Consider the following 18,218-nt stretch of genomic DNA (forward strand, 5'->3'; position numbering starts at 1 on the left):
TAGCTGCCTGATCAGCAGTCTCATTCCCCATGATACCAGAGTGACTGGGAACCCAAACTAGAGTTATATAAACACCAGAACGAGTAAGGATATATAAGAGATACTTAACGCTATATAAGTACCAATTAGGGGAAGAGAGAGGCGAGCATAAGGCATGCAGAACATTTTGTGCATCCGTGAAAATCGTAACCTTATCATACGCATGTGACCTGATGGTAATGAGGGCTTGTCTAATAGCAAACAATTCGGCGGTAAAAACAGAAAAGGCAGAAGGGAGGGAAAACTCAGAGAGAGTATACGGTTGGGGGATATAAAAGGCTGTTCCAACGCCGTGTGCTGATTTTGATCCGTCAGTAAAAATGCTTACTTCCCTTATGTAGAGGGAAAGTCGAATACGTTTAGTTGCAAGAGGGGAAAAAGTAGTAGAATGTGTTAGACAAGAAAATGATTCAGAAGAAGATATAATTACTTGAGGACAAAAGGACTGACTGTCATAAGGGATAGAGTATAAAGGCAATGTGGGTAAACGGAGGAGCTCAAATTCTCTTGGTATAAGAGAACGAAATGCGGTATATAAAGCAGGGACACGGTTTCCACGGGGAGAATTGGAAGAATAATAAGAATGTAAAAGTCGTAGCTTGGGGATAAGCTGAGACCGGGTGACAGTAAAATGTTTGAGGACATACTTAGCGGCTATGGTCTGTCGCCGAATCTTTAAAGGCTGTTCACCGGCTTCTATTAATAAGGCATTGGTTGGTGTAGTTTTAAGTGCTCCTAAACAGACACGTAGTGCGCGGTATTGTATTGTATTTAAACGTGCAAGGGTAGTAGCAGAAGCGGTGTCGATAAAAAGAGCACAATAATCTAGTAAGGATCGAATAGTTGCTCTGTAAAGGAGAATAGCTGTAACGGGGTCAGCGCCCCAACTTCGACGGGTGATCGTACGTAATATAGAAATAAAACGATCAGTTTTACGTTGAAGAGAGGCCACATAAGGAGTCCATGATAATTTGTGGTCCAATATGACACCAAGGTAGGGATGCTGATTAACAAAGGGGATGGTAAGACGATCAAGAAGGAGAGGAGAACGGTTAGGTGCGCGACTATGGGTAAATAGGATTGCAGCACATTTGGAAGGCGAGAGTGAGAAGCCATGTTCATGTAACCAGAGAGCAACCTCATGAAGGACACACTCTATTTTTCTCCTACACACATCAACACTATCATGTGATACGTATAAAACATAGTCGTCTGCGTAAGCTAAAGCTCGTGCATTCTTTGTAATTATACGTTCTAAGTCTCGCATATAAAGCGCAAAGAGGATACCGCTTAGTATATCACCCTGTGGGACTCCATGCGAAACGTGTCTTCCTGGAAACGGGGGTAGGGGAATTTGAGAATGAGCGTACGAGAAGTATATAGGCGTTCTAATAGAGAAATAAAAGCAGAGGGAAAGCCAAGCGAATCAAGGCAAGACCATAATAGGTGTAAAGGAACGGAATCATAAGCTCCTTGAATATCAAGAAAAACAGTAATAGTGCTATGTTTACGATGTCTAGCTAGTAGGAGATCAGTCAACAAAATATTGAGTGGATCTTGTGTGCTACGTCCTTTAAAAAAGGCATACTGATATTTAGGAAGGATCTGATGTTTCTCCATAACCCAGAGAAGACGCCGTAGTAGAATTTTTTGAAAGAGTTTCCTAACACAGGAACTTAAAACAATGCCACGATAACTTAAAGGAGAAGAGGGATCTTTCCCAGGTTTAAGAATTGGGACTAAATGAAAGTTGTTCCACTGTGCCGGTACCTGTAAGGTGAGAAGGATATTATTAAAAAGAGAAAGTAAAACAAGAAGACCGGTATGGGGTAAAAGTCGGAGCATAGTGTAAGTGATACTATCAGGACCAGGAGATGAACTACGAACTGCTTGTAAAACGGACTGTAATTCGGACAGTTGGATTGGTTGAAGTAAAACAGAAAATTGGGGGGATATGGGACGGAAGGAAGAAAAGGGAGGCGGAATTGTGAAGTCAGGTGTTATAGTATATAGAAAAGAAAGAAGGACATTAGGCAGAATAATCGAATGCGCAGAGTGTACAGAAGTAACACGGGTAAGTGCGCGAATGGCGTTCCAAAGGGATGTTGCAGATACGCGATGATTAAGAGAGGAGATGAAGACCTTCCAAGACTCGCGTCTCTTTGCATTAAATATGCGTTTGATACATGCATTATGACGTTTCAATGTTAAATAATTAGCTAGCGTCATATTCTTACGATACAATTTAAATAAAGCTGTTCGCCGCAGTATTAACTTGTGACATTCGTCGTCCCACCAATGTATTTTCTGATAAGGACGGGGACAGAGGGAGGGGATAAATTTGAATGGATGGAAAGTCTCAACATATGAGGAGAGAATGCGTAGAAGGGTAGGATAGTCTAAGGTACTGGGCGTGTATTGAAGGAAATGGGTGTGAAGGAAACTACAATACGATTGTTTATCAAAATTTCGGAAAGACCGAATATTACTGAGCTGAGAGGCTGGGGATGAGGAAAAGGGTGGTTTACAAACACCAAAAGAAATAAGAATAGGGAAATGATCACTCAGATGAGTGTCACGGAGTATATGCCACACGGTATTAGGAGTCATGTGGTCATGGCAGAGCGAAAGATCAACAGAACTAGGGGGTGAACCAGGAGGGGTGAGTCGAGTTGGGGACGCGTCATTTAAAAGGGTAAAGTGATGGGATTGAGATGCCGTAAGAAAATTTGTCCCTTTAGATGTATCTTTAGAACTACCCCAGACAGTATGGGAACAATTAAAATCACCAAAGAGAAAAACATTGTCAATGGAATCAAATTGGGTAAGGAAGTGGGACCAGTGAGAGGTAGAGATATAAACATCAGGAGGACAATACACATTGATGAAATATATATTTCGCACGATAATACCTAAAGCAAGAGTATTTGGAATGCAATGCGTCAGAGGAAAGGGGACATATGGAATAGACTTATGAATAAAAATGGCAAGGCCTTCACTTCCATTAGTATCAAGGCGTTCGACACGAAACTCAGGAAGATGAAAAAGGGTGTCTGCATAAAACCACGTTTCTTGTATTATAATGATGTTAGCACATGTTTCCCGAATTAATAGTTGAAGTTCATGTTTTTTATGAAAAAGACTTCTAGCGTTCCACTGCAAAACGCGTATCATATAGGGTAAGGATATGAGCGATGCGATCTCGTAGTTGATAAATTACCGGTGAAATGGGAGACTCTCCTCCCACATTCTGAAGAAGCAAGAATAAGATTTGTTGGATTTCTTGATGTACTTGGTTTCTTTGCACTAACAGTTGCGAGTCGTGGGATCGGGGCGGGTAACTAGGACCCGAAGTAGAGGGAGGTGATGCTGTGGGAAGAGAAGATGATGTTGTAGCAGGCGGAGGAGAAGAAAATGGAACCCGGCCCGTAGAACCAGGGTCAGGGCGTACCAAGGCAAGATAACCAGTTCTATCATAACCCGGAGTCAAAGGCGGAGGGGCAGATTTCTGGATTACTTGTGTAAATTTACGTTTTCTAGAAAAATCTTGAACAGGGGAAGAAGAGACTTGTTCTGGTACCAGGGGGGGGGGGAAATCCTGGGGGTGTTGAGACGGATGATAATGAGGGAGGGAAGTCTTGTTCTTAGCATCTTGAAATGAGATATGTTCCGTGCTCATGACCTTCTTTATCTCTTGCCGGACAAGTTATTGCTCCCGTTGGATGTGGGCCTTTGCAATACACACATTTTGCAATCTGAGATGTACAATGATCGGTGGCGTGCTCCATTGAGCACTTCCCGCAGCGTGCTACCTGTGCACGACATTGGGCCTGTGTATGGCCATATCGGAGGCATTTTCTGCAGAGAACAGGGGAAAAATGAAAGGCTCAGCATGCAAGTAGACTTGGAAAAGAGACACTTGTGTAGGCAACTTTTGGGCTCGAAAAGTAATTTTAATTGACCCAGTGGGGACATAACCAACACCATCATTGGAAACAATGCGACGATTGAGACGTTGTACTGCTTTAACCGGTACGGTTGAAGTAAGATAAAGTCGAATGTCGTCTTCAGAAAGGTTCTTATCCACATCTCGAACAATCCCCACACGAAAAATATTAGAAGACGGGATGTATGCCTTAAGATGTAGAGATGTGAGCAGAGGGTGGCACAGAAAATCGTTGGCTTGGCCCGCATTATTAAAAATTATTTGTAGGCGATTACGACCTTTACGGGAGATAGACTGGACGGAAATATTACGTTCATAAAAATGTCTCCCAAGGGCCATAGGATGGAGTTGCCCTAAATTTTTGTTTTCCAGAGATTCAACGTACACAATATAAGGTCCAAGGTGTGAATGGGAATACTGTTCACGTTCCATAGGCGGCAGTACATTGTCACCATTAGAATTAGAATTTTGTGATAATTGTGAGTCTGTCAAAATTGATTGAGTTGCCAGGTTTCCAGAAGATTCGTCTTGCATCCGAACTTCTTCCTCCTGCGGGACAAGTAACTTATCTCCTAACAAAAGGCTATCACGTCCACTGGAGGCAGCCATAATAACACACGGCACTAGCACTAAAACAAGAAAAAAGAATCCTCACAACCAAATACTGAAAACACGGAGCACACGACTAAGCGTATCGTAATGTGTAAGTACTAGGTAGCGAACGGAGGCACAAAGTTCTTCAAAATATACCAGTAAATAAACTTCAAACTATTTGCTGAAGTTCAAACAACACCTCTCTACGGTTGCCAAGGAAAACAATTCTTCATCTCATATATATCTGAGTAAACATGCGGCCAACGATAAAACTTTCAATAAAACAGTGAAGAATGCGCTGTAACTCTACTAACTGACCTGATCAACTTCCAAGCAACGATCAGTTGATTGCTTTCCCGCTCTTGCTAGAGTACGGCCTGTATATCACGAAGGCAGTGACCAGAACTTGATCTTCCTCCACTGCGACTGCGCTAACAGAGAGATAGGGGCGATATGGGCCTAGTTCCCATTTTACCGCCTATTTATATCGTGTCAGAAGCATACATAAGTTTTAAATTAAATATGAGAAAGAACATAAAACATAAAACAAAATATAAATTCTTCACTGACGAAGAGCCACATTAAACTATGTGAGCCCAAAACCTTGAGACATCAAGTGCATTTGGCTTCGCTTTAACCAGGTCTTCTGTTGTGCAACTGAATGGGCATGCACTACATTGACGCAAATGGGCTGTGGTCTGTTCTTCTCCACATACACACGAGGTACTGTCCACTTCGAAACCCCATTTCTTCTGGTTGTCCCTACACCGCATAACACCAGAACGCAGTCCATTCAGTGCTCTCCAATTCACCCAGGCCAGGAGAGAGTTCCTCTTGAATTCTTGCTTGCCGCACTGTTCCTGCAAGTGTTTCGGTTGAGGCACTGGCGTGGTGGCTCATATCCAAACAAAAGGGGGGCTTCAGATGTCAATGTATTTCTCTTTTCTTTCTTGGCTGCCACTTCACAGCGGATATCGGGAGGTGCTATCCCTGTAAGGCAATGCACTTTTTCCAAAGGTGTAGGTCTCGTTGAGTGCTACATCAACTGCTTTTGCATGACAAGATTTGTACCACACCGGGCATGCGTATTCAGCTGCGGAATAGCAGAGCGAAAGGGCAAATGTCCTCACTGTGTCTGGTTGTGCTCCCCAAGATGTTCCAGTTAGCTTCCGCGCAATATTGTTTCTAGCAGCCACTTTCTGCTTGATGTTCAAACAATGTTTTCTGTAGGCTAAGGCACGATCCAGAGTGACTCCGAGGTATTTCGGGGTAGGATAGTGTTGTAATGCTATGCCTTGCCAAGTGACCTTCAGAGTTCGGGAAGCTTCTCTGTTGTTTAGATGGAAAACACAGGTTTGCGTCTTAGTTGGGTTTGGTGTTAGTTGATTCTTCTTGTAATAGCCAGCAAGAGTGTCTAGAGCTTTGGACAATGTTTGTTCAATCGTCTCAAAGTTGTCCCCCTGAAAAGTGATGACACAATCAGCAGCATAGATGGAACTATTCGTCCCGGCGGGAAGAGGCTGATCATTGGTGTAAATATTGAAAAGCACTGGTGCCAACACGCTTCCCTGAGGTAGTCCGTTCTTCTGTATCCTCCACCTGCTTCTTTTTCCCTGGAACCAAACGAAGAAACTTCGATTTTGAAGTAGGTTTCTAACGGCACAAGTCATATGAAAGTCCTCTGTCACGCTGTATACCTTTTCTAGGAGAATTCGTGATTAACATTTTCATATGCTGCCGAGAGATCTATAAATTCAGCTCCTGTGATTTTCCGGCTTTCAAAACCATCTTCTATATGTTGAATTAATTTAAATACCTGCGATGTGCATCTTTTCCCTCTCCTGAAACCAGCTTGCTGTGGAATCAGAAGTGGCTCGATTTTATCGGTCAGCCTATTGAGGATAAGTCTCTTCAGAATCTTAAAAAGATGACGCAATAAGGGCATTGGTCTCTAGCTCCTAGGGTCGTTTTTATCTTCGCCTGGTTTTAGGATGGCAATGTCCCTAGCCTTCCTCCATATTTTTGGTATCATGGAAGACTGAATGCAGTTGTTCATGAGTTCTACCAACCAGCACTTTGCAGTAGGACCAAAGTTCTTAATTTGTTCCATTCGAAAAATCATCAAGTCCTGCTGACTTCCCAATGTTACACTTACTGAGAGCTAATTCCAGTTCAATTAGTGTGAAATACTTAGATATTTCATTGTTCTCGTCTGGTTGTCTGATTATAGGATTCTACCCTATTTTCATGGAAAGTTTTGGTTTTCCATTAAGCAAACGTTGGAGTGTTATTTGATCTGCACTCACATTGGCATGTGTGTTAGCTTGTGTAGGATCATTGCTCAAGCGTTTTAAAAGTCTCGAAGCTTCTTGACTGCTCTACCCATATCGACTTCAGGCATCAACTTCATCCATGTCTCCTTCTTTGCCTGGGAGATAGAGGAAAGAACGCTCTGTGCTGCTTGAATAGTTTGCTCACTAAATGGGTCTTCTTCGTCAAGCCTGTAATAATCGTGCAGCAGAGCAGTTGTTTCACAAGTTATACCTTGAAGGTAGCGTGTCCTGCAGCTTCTGGTATTTGATGTCCGTGAACAGAATTTCACGATAGTAAGGAATTTGTCATAATCTTGGGGTATAGGAGAGACAGTTTTTATCCTCTCATCCAACATACTGGAAAACCTTTTCCAGTCAGCCTTTCGAAAGTTATATCTCCGTCTGAACCGAACTTCGTGTGGTCTTATGGATGAAGAGAGGTGACATATTAGTGGCCGGTGTTTTGTTCTTGGGATTGGTGAGCCCATTTCTTTAGAACATTGCTGCACAAAGCAGTTGCTCACAAGGAGAAGGTCTGGGTTATACCCTCGGTGCCATCTTCCACTGTTGAAGGAGGAGGGAAGCTTACTGTCGTGAATAAGGGAAAGCTCCTGAGTTTCAGCCCATGAAATGACGATCTCTCCATTCTCATCTTCTTGAGCATATCCCCAGACGTGACTACGGCTGTTAAAGTCACCGATTACTATTGACTTTGTTTGATTACCAAAATTTTCAGGTGGTGAGAAAGAGAACTTTTCATTTGGAGGCTTGTACACAGAAGTAATGGTCATTTTGCTTAACTCCACGCTGATTATTTCGATGTCGTTATTTTCAGTATAATGAGCACTGCTGATCTGTAGGTCTGGCTTTACAAATACAGCACTGCCATATTTCGCATTGGCCTTTCTGCAACTAAAATCATTCCTGAAATCTTTTGACGTTTCTGATGTTCATCCCTATGCGTTTCCTGAATGCACAAAACGTCACATTTCTGATCTTGGCATAGTTTTTTTAAGAGAGCTTCTTTGGCAGCTGACAAGCCTTCGATATTTATTGATATTATTGTCATGGACGGCTCTGAAAAGAGACGTTTCATAAAATACATTTTAAGATTGATTAGTTCTGCTTCTGGTGTAACAGAATCAGCCGTCTAGGAAGAGTCCTGCCCAGGAGACACCCGGATGTATAACAATATCACATGCAAATACACCCTACTGGGAGGTTTCTTTCGTGTCCCCCATTTTTACCGCTGCATCGCCGGCATTGAAACATGATTGTTCATTAGAACACACGCACCTTACACCTCTCCCATGTTCGCGTAGATTTGCCTGGATAAAACACTAATCACCAACATCGGTACCCCATGAGAGTCTCTCAACTCGGAAGATACGACCAGACTTCTAGCAGTGTTTGAAATCGCCTCTACACATTGTCGTCCGCTTCTCGGCTTTATCTTGATCGTACATGGAGTTAACTCTTGTATCGCGTTTGCCAGCCCTACCGAGTCTGTCATTTTCATGTCTACCTCTTTTGCTTATACGTTGATTCTTAGAAAGGTCAGATATATTCCTTCCTTTTTTGTCTGATAAACGTTCACTAGCGATGGTTATCCAGTTATCCTTCCCATTAATTTTAATATAGAAATGTACACTCAAGTTTGAGCATTAAATAAATTTCACATTTCAGTATTTGCTATAGTCTGTAATTGTCCTGGTTCCTTTCGTGCAAGTTATGATGTGGTATCTACTACACTTCTGCCCACACAAAGTGCACTTACAAACTTCGTGTGGCTCATGGAACTTCTGGTTTACGCATATCTTGTGGCGAAACCCATGTATGGAAAGTCGTGTTGTCACGTGGCGCTGTGTGTTGCACTCTCTAGTCCATCTATCGTCCGTCATCGCTGGTGAGGTGTAGAAGTCTAGGTCAATTTCACTTTTCTTCCTTTCCCTGATGTTTACTAGTGCCCTGCTTGCTTCCGTTGATTGTAGGTAGAATTGTGATCGTATGTCTTCTTTGAAATACGTCTCCCGCATCATTTCGTTATCTTTCCCATTAAAAGTAGGAATCACCATCACCTTCACCACAACTGCACGTCACAGTGTCACAATACCTATCCCCGTCGACGGATCCAACATAGGAAACAAAGTTCAAATATATCTGTGTCTATCTCATTGAACTCCTTAGAAAAGTTTACATTTGAATGACTGTAAAAGCGATATATATATTACACGGTCTCTCCAACAGAGGGAAGTGCCGACGCATTGACATCATTCTGTTCTGATCCAACAGTTAAATTTGAGACCAACGAGAAATAGCCAAAAAAGGTCGATGCGTAAAAAAATAATAATTCATGAAGAAACAGTGGACTTCTATAAGCAAAAGTATAAGCTCAAATCGATATCTGTAATCGACTTGACGTTAGGTGCTAAATATTTTGTCAACTTTTGCAGTACCTTTGAGCCGAATAGAGATTTCATTCATAACGCTCAAGAAGACCATCATAATCTTCAAGAGACATGCTTGCGGACCTCAGTTAAATGTTTAATACTATCTCATGTACCTCTCTGTATCTAATATTGTTGTTCAGGTACTGTTCGTCCTTGGGAAACCTGCAGTTGTTGCAGGAACATTGTATAATATACAATAACATTTCTATAAATTTGAATCAATGTATTTTAATTTGGGTAGTAAATGCCGTGATACTGAGTTATGAAATGAAGGAGACAAAGGTTATGTTTGATCATATGAGTAGTTTTATTTCTAACAGTACATCTTCTGTAACCTGCTGTTAGAACCAGCTACGAACAACGGAATCTATTTCATCCAGCATTTGAAACCACTCAGGAATTCTCTCGTCGTAGAATTCAAAGTACAATCTGCCATTGTAAAATTCACAGTGAGACAGTCCTGAAACAAGTAAGAAAATACATATGAGCATGATGAATGTAAAGTTCGCTTGGCACTGCTCACCCAGTAGTTAACAGAGCTTTACGTGTTGAAAGTGATAACATCCTGACTGCTATCAGTTGATTTTCTTGTCTGGAGTAGTCGTTAATACGAATAATAAAACACTACAAGAATAGGACACTCAGCTACCAAGTTCAGTGAGACATCCTCAACTTCACAACATCGTGACCTCTTTCCTTATCCTACTCGACCTTCCTTTGTCAACTGCCTTTGTCTCCCGACACCGACGGTGTAAGGTTCGCGAAGGCTAGACAAACCCTTGATGGTCATCCCTAGACCCTTCCTTGTCCTCCCATGATTTGAGTTAAGACAGGAACGATGTCTCTTAAGGAATAATCACCATCATTCTCGACACCGAGGTCGCCAGCTCTGTCCTACTTTCAGTGGCAGTTTCCTCAATTTAGTCTTTCCTATGCTTCCCATCCGATCACCCTTTATCAAGCATTGTTAAGTTTGGCTCCATGGATAAACGGTTATCGTTCTGACCTGGGTTCGATTCCTGGGTAGGTTGGGGATCCTAACCTTCAATGGTTAATTCCGACACTTCGGGAGCTGGGTGTTTATGTCTTTTCAGCATTATAATTATAGGGAGGGTCTCATTTTCACAGACGTGCAGCTCGCCTATTCAGAAGTGCACCAGAGCTCTGCGGAGACCGCACGGCTTAGTTCTGTGAGGTCTAGGAAACACATCTTTCATGGCCTTTATTATTCGGCGTTTAGACTATAGTTAGAGATCTAATAGTATGCTTCTAGACAAAGGACAGCAGACACTACGAAATACTGACGACTATTTAAATCATCCAATAAGATGTGCTGATGCCACTTACCTCGAAAGACGAACACCCTCGCCGAGCTGGAGAGGTCACTGAGTACTCCTAGTGGGTGCCAGGGGTCATTGGAGCCGTGCATGAAGACCACATTCGTCACGTTCGGAGTTTTCCCGCCATATCGCAGATTAGTTTTACGTACATTGTCTTCAACCATTTCCAAGCTAGTGCTGTAACGTTAGAAGCAGCTCTTTAATTGCAATTTCAGTGAGGAAACAGAGGTCGTAATCATAATATGTGGAAATAAAAATTTAGGGGAAGAAAACTTTGGTCCTCCCCCTTTTCATAATGTGTATATAGGGTGGTAATACTAGAGGGTTGGTCATACTGATAGATATCTTGCGCCGTTGTCATGTTATCAGCTGCTGAAGTTAGCCAATCAGATCACTTCGCACGCGACATCAGATGGCTTTGCGAGGCGGCGCTGCTAAATCTTCAGGTGGCTTATGATCGGCTTAAGGGCACCAATAGAAGGAATAAACTTCTCCAAGGACCTCCCTTCTAATAGCAAGCACGCTACGGTGAGTTAGTGTTTGATTTTCAAGCCGGACCAAACCGCAACGCCGCCTAGTAGAGCCCATTTGAGTTCACCTGCGAAGCGACCTGATTGGCTGACTTCAGCAGCTGATAACATGACAACAGCGCGAGATACGTATCAGTATGAGCAACCCTCTAACGCTTATATTCTCGACCACTCTCTATACGATAAGATTGCGTAGGGGCGTAACATCTAGGTCAACGGCCCCATCCCGTGAAAGTAATCCGTCTGAAAGTATATTAGCATTTGCTAATAAGATTCAAGGGGTGATTCAGGAGTTTGCTTATCCGGCCGCTTTTCTAATGTTCAGCTACTGCACTCGAGCCGTTCTCCTTGGTCAACATCAACAGTCCGTCCTCTGTAGCTGAAAAACGACCTACCTTATATATAAGAGGAACCTTCGACAATCTAGACGCACCATCCAATGAAACGTTTTTAGTGCTGGTAGTCTTAAAAGGGTGAACAAATAGGTTCAACGTGAAATTATGTTGTAAAAATCATCTCCCCCGTAGATTAATTATGTTCGTATAACTGTATGTCTTACTTTTAAAGATCAATAACATATAAATGGCGAGCTTCCGTGCCTCATGCGGCAGCGCGCCGGCCTCTGATCGCTGGGTTCCGTGGTTAAAATGCCCGTTACCTCATGTGATATTTGTGGTGGACAAAGCGGAGGCGGGACAGATTTCTCCCCGGGTACTTCGGTTTTCCAGTACCATTTCATTTTTCAGTCATTAATAATTACCCTGGGGGAGTGCGACATGCTTCGTCAGCCTGCACCATTCCCATCCTCGCCTCGCCGCTAGATGGCAACTTCATTTATTCCATTCCTGGCGGTGTAGAATGACCGGAAACAGGCTAAGGAGAGTAGTATAATTGGATGGTTCTGCGGCACCTCCGCCGCCGCCTCCTCCGCCGCCGCCGCCCGCGGGAAATTTGAATTTTGGCGGGAAATTTGAATTTTGGCGCGAGATTTGAATTTGTAAACAAAGCCACGTGCTTTTTGACAGCTGTCATCGACAACAACGCAACGCTAACCTCACTGCTGCCATCTTGACGGGCCTAAACCTCACTAGTGCCAACTTAACCTAACTAGCGTGAGGTAAACATAGCCACGTGTTTTTGACAGCCACGTGCTTTTTGACAGACAACAACGCATTGCTAACCTCAGTACTGCCATCTTGACGGGCCTAAACCTCAGTAGTGCCAACTTAACCTAACTAGCGCGAGGTAAACAAAGCCACGTGCTTTTTGACAGCCACGTGCTTTTTGACAGATTTGTAAACAAAGCCACGTGCTTTTTGACAGCTGTCATCGACAACAACGCAACGCTAACCTCACTGCTACCATCTTGACGGGCCTAAACCTCACTAGTGCCAACTTAACCTAACTAGCATGACGTAAACAAAGCCACGTGTTTTTTGACAGCCAAGTGCTTTTTGACAGACAATAACGCATCGCTAACCTCAGTACTGCCATCTTGACGGGCCTAAACCTCAGTAGTGCCAACTTAACCTCACTAGCGCGAGGTAAACAAAGCCACGTGCTTTTTGACAGCCACGTGCTTTTTGACAGATTTGTAAACAAAGCCACGTGCTTTTTGACAGCTGTCTTCGACAACAACGCATCGCAAACCTCAGTACTACCATCTTGACAGGCCTAAACCTCAGTAGTGCCAACTTAACCTAACTAGCATGAGGTAAACAAAGCCACGTGTTTTTTGACAGCCACGTGCCTCTTGACAGATTTGTAAACAAAGCCACGTGCTTTTTGACAGACAACAACGCATCGCTAACCTCAGTACTGCCATCTTGACGGGCCTAAACCTCAGTAGTACCAACTTAACCTAACTAGCGCGAGATAAACAAAGCCACGTGCTTTTTGACAGCCACGTGCTTTTTTGACAGCTGTCATCTGCCATCTTTGAGCACCATGCTGCCCTCTTTCGTCACCTGTCATCGGCAGTGCTGCCATCTTGACGGGCCTAAACCTTAGTGCTACCAACTTAACCTCACTAGCTCGAGATAAACAAATCCACGTGCTTTTTGACAGCCACGTGCAGCTGTCATCCGCCATCTTTAATCTATAGAGCACAGTGCTGCCCTCTTTAGCTACTTACCTTTGAAATGTGGTGGCGGATAATTTGAAAAATGCTTTTTGACAAGCAGCCATCTTTAATCCAGAGAGAACAGTGCTACCCTCTATGTGGTGGCGGCAAATTCCACGTGCTCTTGTTTGAAAACAAACTCACGTGCTTTTTTGACAGCTGTCATCTGCCATCTTTGAGCACAGTGCTGCCCTCTTTAGTTTGAAATGTGGTAGCGGTAAATTCCACGTGCTCTTGTTTGGAAACAAAGCCATGTGCAGCTGTCATCCGCCATCTTTAATCAACAGAGCACTGTGCTACTATCATGCGGGCAATTTCATCACCTGTCATCCGCCATCTTTAATCCACAGAACACCGTGCTGCCCTCTTTATGGCTACTACCTTAAGCACGTAGTAGCGGGCAATTTGAAAAGTTCTGTTAGCTATCATCCGCCATCTTTAATCAAGAGAGCACCGTGCTGCCATCTTTAGTTGAAATGTGGTGGCGGCAAATTCCACGTGCTCTTGTTTGGAAACAAAGCCATGTGCAGCTGTCATCCGCCATCTTTAATCAACAGAGCACCGTGCTGCTATCATGAGGGCAATTTCATCACCTATCACCCGCCATCTTTAATCTACAGAACACCGTGCTGCCCTCTTTATGGCTACTACCTTAAGCATGTAGTAGCGGGCAATTTGAAAAGTTCTGTTAGCTATCATCCGCCATCTTTAATCAAGAGAGAACCGTGCTGCCATCTTTAGCTAGATACCTTTGAAATGTGGTGGCGGAAAATTGAAAAATTCCACGTGCTCTTGTTTGGAAACAAACTCACGTGCTTTTTTGTCAGCTACCATCCGCCATCTTTAATCAACAGAGCATAGTGCTGCCCTCTTTAGTTTGAAATGTGGTGGCGGCAAATTCCACATGCTCTTGTTTGGTAAACATAGCTACGTGCTTTTTTGACAGTTATCATCCGCCATCTTTGAGCACCGTGCTGCCCTCTTTATCGCAGTAGATGTAAATTCGTCACCTGTCATACGCAGTGCTGCTATCTTTAGCTAGATACCTTTGAAATGTGGTGGTGGATAATTTAAAAAGAAAAATTCTACAGCAGTCCTCTCTCGACGCTAATTGCATAAGATGGCGGCTATACATGACTCCTTAAGGGTGCTTACGCAAGATGGCTGCTATACACAGGTTCTTATGAGACACCCTTGGGATGCTTGCGCAAGATGGTGGTTATACAAGGCTCCTTATGAGACGCCCTAGTGATGCTTGCGCAAGATGGCGGTTGCTTTTATGGGACGGCATAAGGGTCCTTGCACAAGATGACTAGAGACTCCCTAAGGATAATTGCGCAAGATGGCGGACACAAGATGGCGGCTATACACGACTCCTTATGAGACGCCTTAAGGGTGCTTGCGCAAGATGGCTGCTGCTCTTAGCTTAGAGACTAACGTGTCGTGCTAGTTCGATTCATTAAATTTTGGGCTTAAATGCAAAATGTTAAATATCTCGAAAGCAGTGCATCGTAGAGCAAAACGGACAAAAAATTTTCCGTCACCAATACCTCGGTTCGCAGTACGAGGAACATGATAGCATAAGTCTAATGATGAGATCGACGGTTCGGTTCCTACTTAGGCCCTATGGCATTCACTCTGTTTTAGCTTGAATTGAAGCAAGTCTTCGTAACATGATCAGGTCTAGCTATGGTAGAGAGTATAACGTACCGTGCAGGTTCGATTCATTAAATTTGGAGGCTTAAATGCAAAATGTTAAATATCTCGAAAACGATGCATCGTAGAGCAAAACGGACAAAATTTTTCCGCCTAATACGTAGGTTCGTAGTATCAGGAACAAGAAAAAACATAGTCTAATGATGAGATCAACGGTTCGATTCCTACTTAAGCCCTTTGCCATTCGCAGCTATCTATTTCTACAAGATGGTGGCTGCTCTTATGAGAAACAAGATGCCTTGAGACGTCCTAGGGATGCTTACGCAAGATGGCAGACACAAAATGGTGACTATACATAGCTCCTTATGAGACGGCCTAGGGGTGCTCGCACAAGATGGCGGCTACTCTTATGAAGAAAGCTAGCTTAGAGGCTACTGCGCAAGATAACAGCTGCTGTTATGCATGTGGTGGAGGGCAATTTGAAATTCTATGTGCTTAATCAACAGAGCACCCTGCTGCCCTCTTTAGCTGAAATGTGGTGGTGGATAATTTGAAAAATTCTTTTGACAGCTATCATCTTTAAACAAAGGCGACTATACATAGGCTGTTAAGGCCTTATCATTCTCCTCCTCCTCCTCCTCCTCCTCATCCCCCTCCTCCTCCTCCTTCTCTACCTCCTCCTCCGCCTCTTATGTCAAGGCATAGCTTTATATCGAACAAGTTTAAACCTGCATCGCGAAGGCAAGCGTGTGCAGCGATAACATTATTGTGCATGTTTAGACTTTCGAAACATAAGAAGAGTAGAATCAAACGCTGTACTCGATACGACATGTGATCAGAACATTGATTGATGCGTTCAGAAAAACAAAATAAGTGATCAAGGCTAGAATCGAACAATGTACTCAATACATCATGTGTTTAGAATATGTCAGGGGATACGCTTGTTCTAAGAAGATCAGATTGAAACATAACAAGACTAGAATAGAACACTGTAATCGATGTTGTTAACTTCAACATGTGAGCAGAACATTGATTGGTGTGTTCAGAACACAAAATAAGTGATCATGACTAGAATCGTACACTGTACTCGATACAACATGTGATCAGAACATTGATCGATGTGTTCAGAACACGAAATAAGTGATCAAGACTAGAATCGAACACTGTACTCAATACAACATGTGTTTAGAACATGTTAGGGGGTACCCTTGTTCTAAGAAGATCAGAATGAAACATAACAAGACTAGAATCGAACACTGTAATCGATGTTGTTAACCTCAACATATGATCAGAACATTGTTTGATGTGTTCAAAGCAAAAGTACAATTTTGATGATTTGCACAGCTAACTCGCTCGGTAAACGATATAGCCAAAGTATATCTTCAAATTATTTACCTTCCATCATTCGTCTTGTGTGTAAAAATCAGTCGAACAAGTTATCGCATAAACATGGCTGAAAAAAATCGTGATAGGGTATGGAACCCAGGGGTTACATCTTATCAGAAGGGCAAAAAGGATGAAAGGACTCTTCCTCCTCCTTACCGCACATTCCTTGGCTAAAGGGCTAATGGGCTAAAGGGCTAATGGGCTAAAGGGCTAAAGGGCTAAAGGGCTAAAGGTGCAACAACCTCATCGATCGCTATCAGCAAGAACGCTTGTACTTTGTTAAGTGTAGAAAATTAATCTTTATTGGTAAATGGTTTTATGTTCAGAACAAGGAATGGAACCTAGGGGTTACGTCATACCTAATAAAATCCCCGAGGTGCGATGAGTTACGTTTTTCGAACTAGTGTTTGGAACACTGAACTTTTCAAGATGGCAAGAGTGAGGTTAGCAATGTTCTGTTGTTGGATTTTAAATTCCACGCTACAACATGCATAAGGTGGCAGCCCTTGAGGTTTACTCCCGTAAAGATGGCAAGAGTGAGGTTAGCAATGTTCCGTTGTTGGATTTTTAAAATTCCCCGCTATAACATGCAAAAGGTGGCAGCCTTGAGGTTTACCGCCGTAAAGATGGCAGCAGTGAGGTTAGCGACGCTCCATTGTCCTTCAAAGTGAGGTTAGGGTTCGTCAAGAAGACAGCTGTCAAAAAAGCACGTGGCTATGTTTACCAAACAAGAGCACGTGGTCGTGACGTCACGGTCACGTAGTATGTTGCCTCAGCATGTAAAGTTCAATGTCTACACCTACGTAGTTAACACTCTGCTATGTTCACAAGATTTTTATACATCACTATTCTTTATGCTTTAAGTTCATGCACATAGGCTATGCTAAGATAGCAGTACAAACACATGCGAACTTTGTACATTCTAATGGAATAAGTTTAGTACTGTGTGCATCATGGATACATGATGTGTGCACGCATTTAATCTTGACTATACGTAATGCTGCTGCTTTGTTTACAAGATTTTTATACATTGCTATTCTTTATGCTTTAAGTTCGTGCACGCACAAGCGATACTCGTACGCTCTAGCAGGAGAAGTTTAGTACGATATTCGATACATACATTATCGATAGGTGATGTGTACACGCTTTAGAACATAGCTCATCTTTATGCTTTAAGTTCGTGCACAGGGGTTTGGGATACACAAAAGCGATTGCTACATGCTCTAGCGGAAGAAGTCTAGTACGATAGTCGATGCATGTAAAATCGATAGGTTATGCTAAGATAGCAGCACACTTACATGATTTTAGCACAATCTAGTGGAAAAAGTTTAGTATGATAGTCGTTTCGTGCAAGATCATTAGGTAATGTGTAAACGCTTTGAAACAAGGCTATTCTTTGTACTTTAAGTTCATGCGTACAGGTTATGCTATGATAGCGGCACAATCTAGCGCAAGAAGTTTAGTACGAGAGTCGATGTATGTAAAATCGATAAGTAATGAGTACACGCTTTAAAACATGGTTATTCTTCGTACTTTCAGTTCATGCATCTTAGTTATGCTAAGATAGCAGCACAATCTAGCGGAAGAAGTTTAGTACGATATTTGTTGCATGCAAATCGATAGGTGATGTGTACACACTTTGAAACATGGCTATTGATTTTACTTTAAGGTCATGCGTATAGGTTATGCTAGGATAGCAGCGCAATCTAGCGGGAGGAGATTAGTACGAGAGTCAATGCATGCAAAATCCATAGGTAATGTGTACATGCTTTGAAACATGGCTATTCTTTGTACTTTTAAGTTCATGTGTATAAGTTATGCTAAGATGCCAGCACAATCTAGC

The 18,218-nt window shown here is 42.8% G+C and overlaps 1 protein-coding gene across 2 annotated transcripts in view; it reads right to left on the reverse strand.

Moving 5' to 3' along the window:
* Positions 1-9,624: 9,624 nt before the first annotated feature.
* Positions 9,625-18,218, reverse strand: part of LOC136879183 (putative serine protease F56F10.1) — an 83,431-nt gene continuing 74,837 nt past the window's right edge. For both annotated transcript variants that reach the window (XM_068228981.1, XM_068228980.1), the window contains exons 8-9: positions 10,689-10,858; positions 9,625-9,801 (exon numbers count right to left, since the gene is read on the reverse strand). In XM_068228981.1, coding sequence (XP_068085082.1) covers positions 9,683-9,801; positions 10,689-10,858 — 289 coding nt within the window. In that variant the 3' untranslated portion in view covers positions 9,625-9,682. The remainder of the gene's footprint in view (positions 9,802-10,688; positions 10,859-18,218) is intronic.

The sequence above is a fragment of the Anabrus simplex genome, chromosome 8 (genome assembly GCF_040414725.1).
Source record: "Anabrus simplex isolate iqAnaSimp1 chromosome 8, ASM4041472v1, whole genome shotgun sequence".
Classification (NCBI taxonomy): domain Eukaryota; kingdom Metazoa; phylum Arthropoda; class Insecta; order Orthoptera; family Tettigoniidae; genus Anabrus; species Anabrus simplex.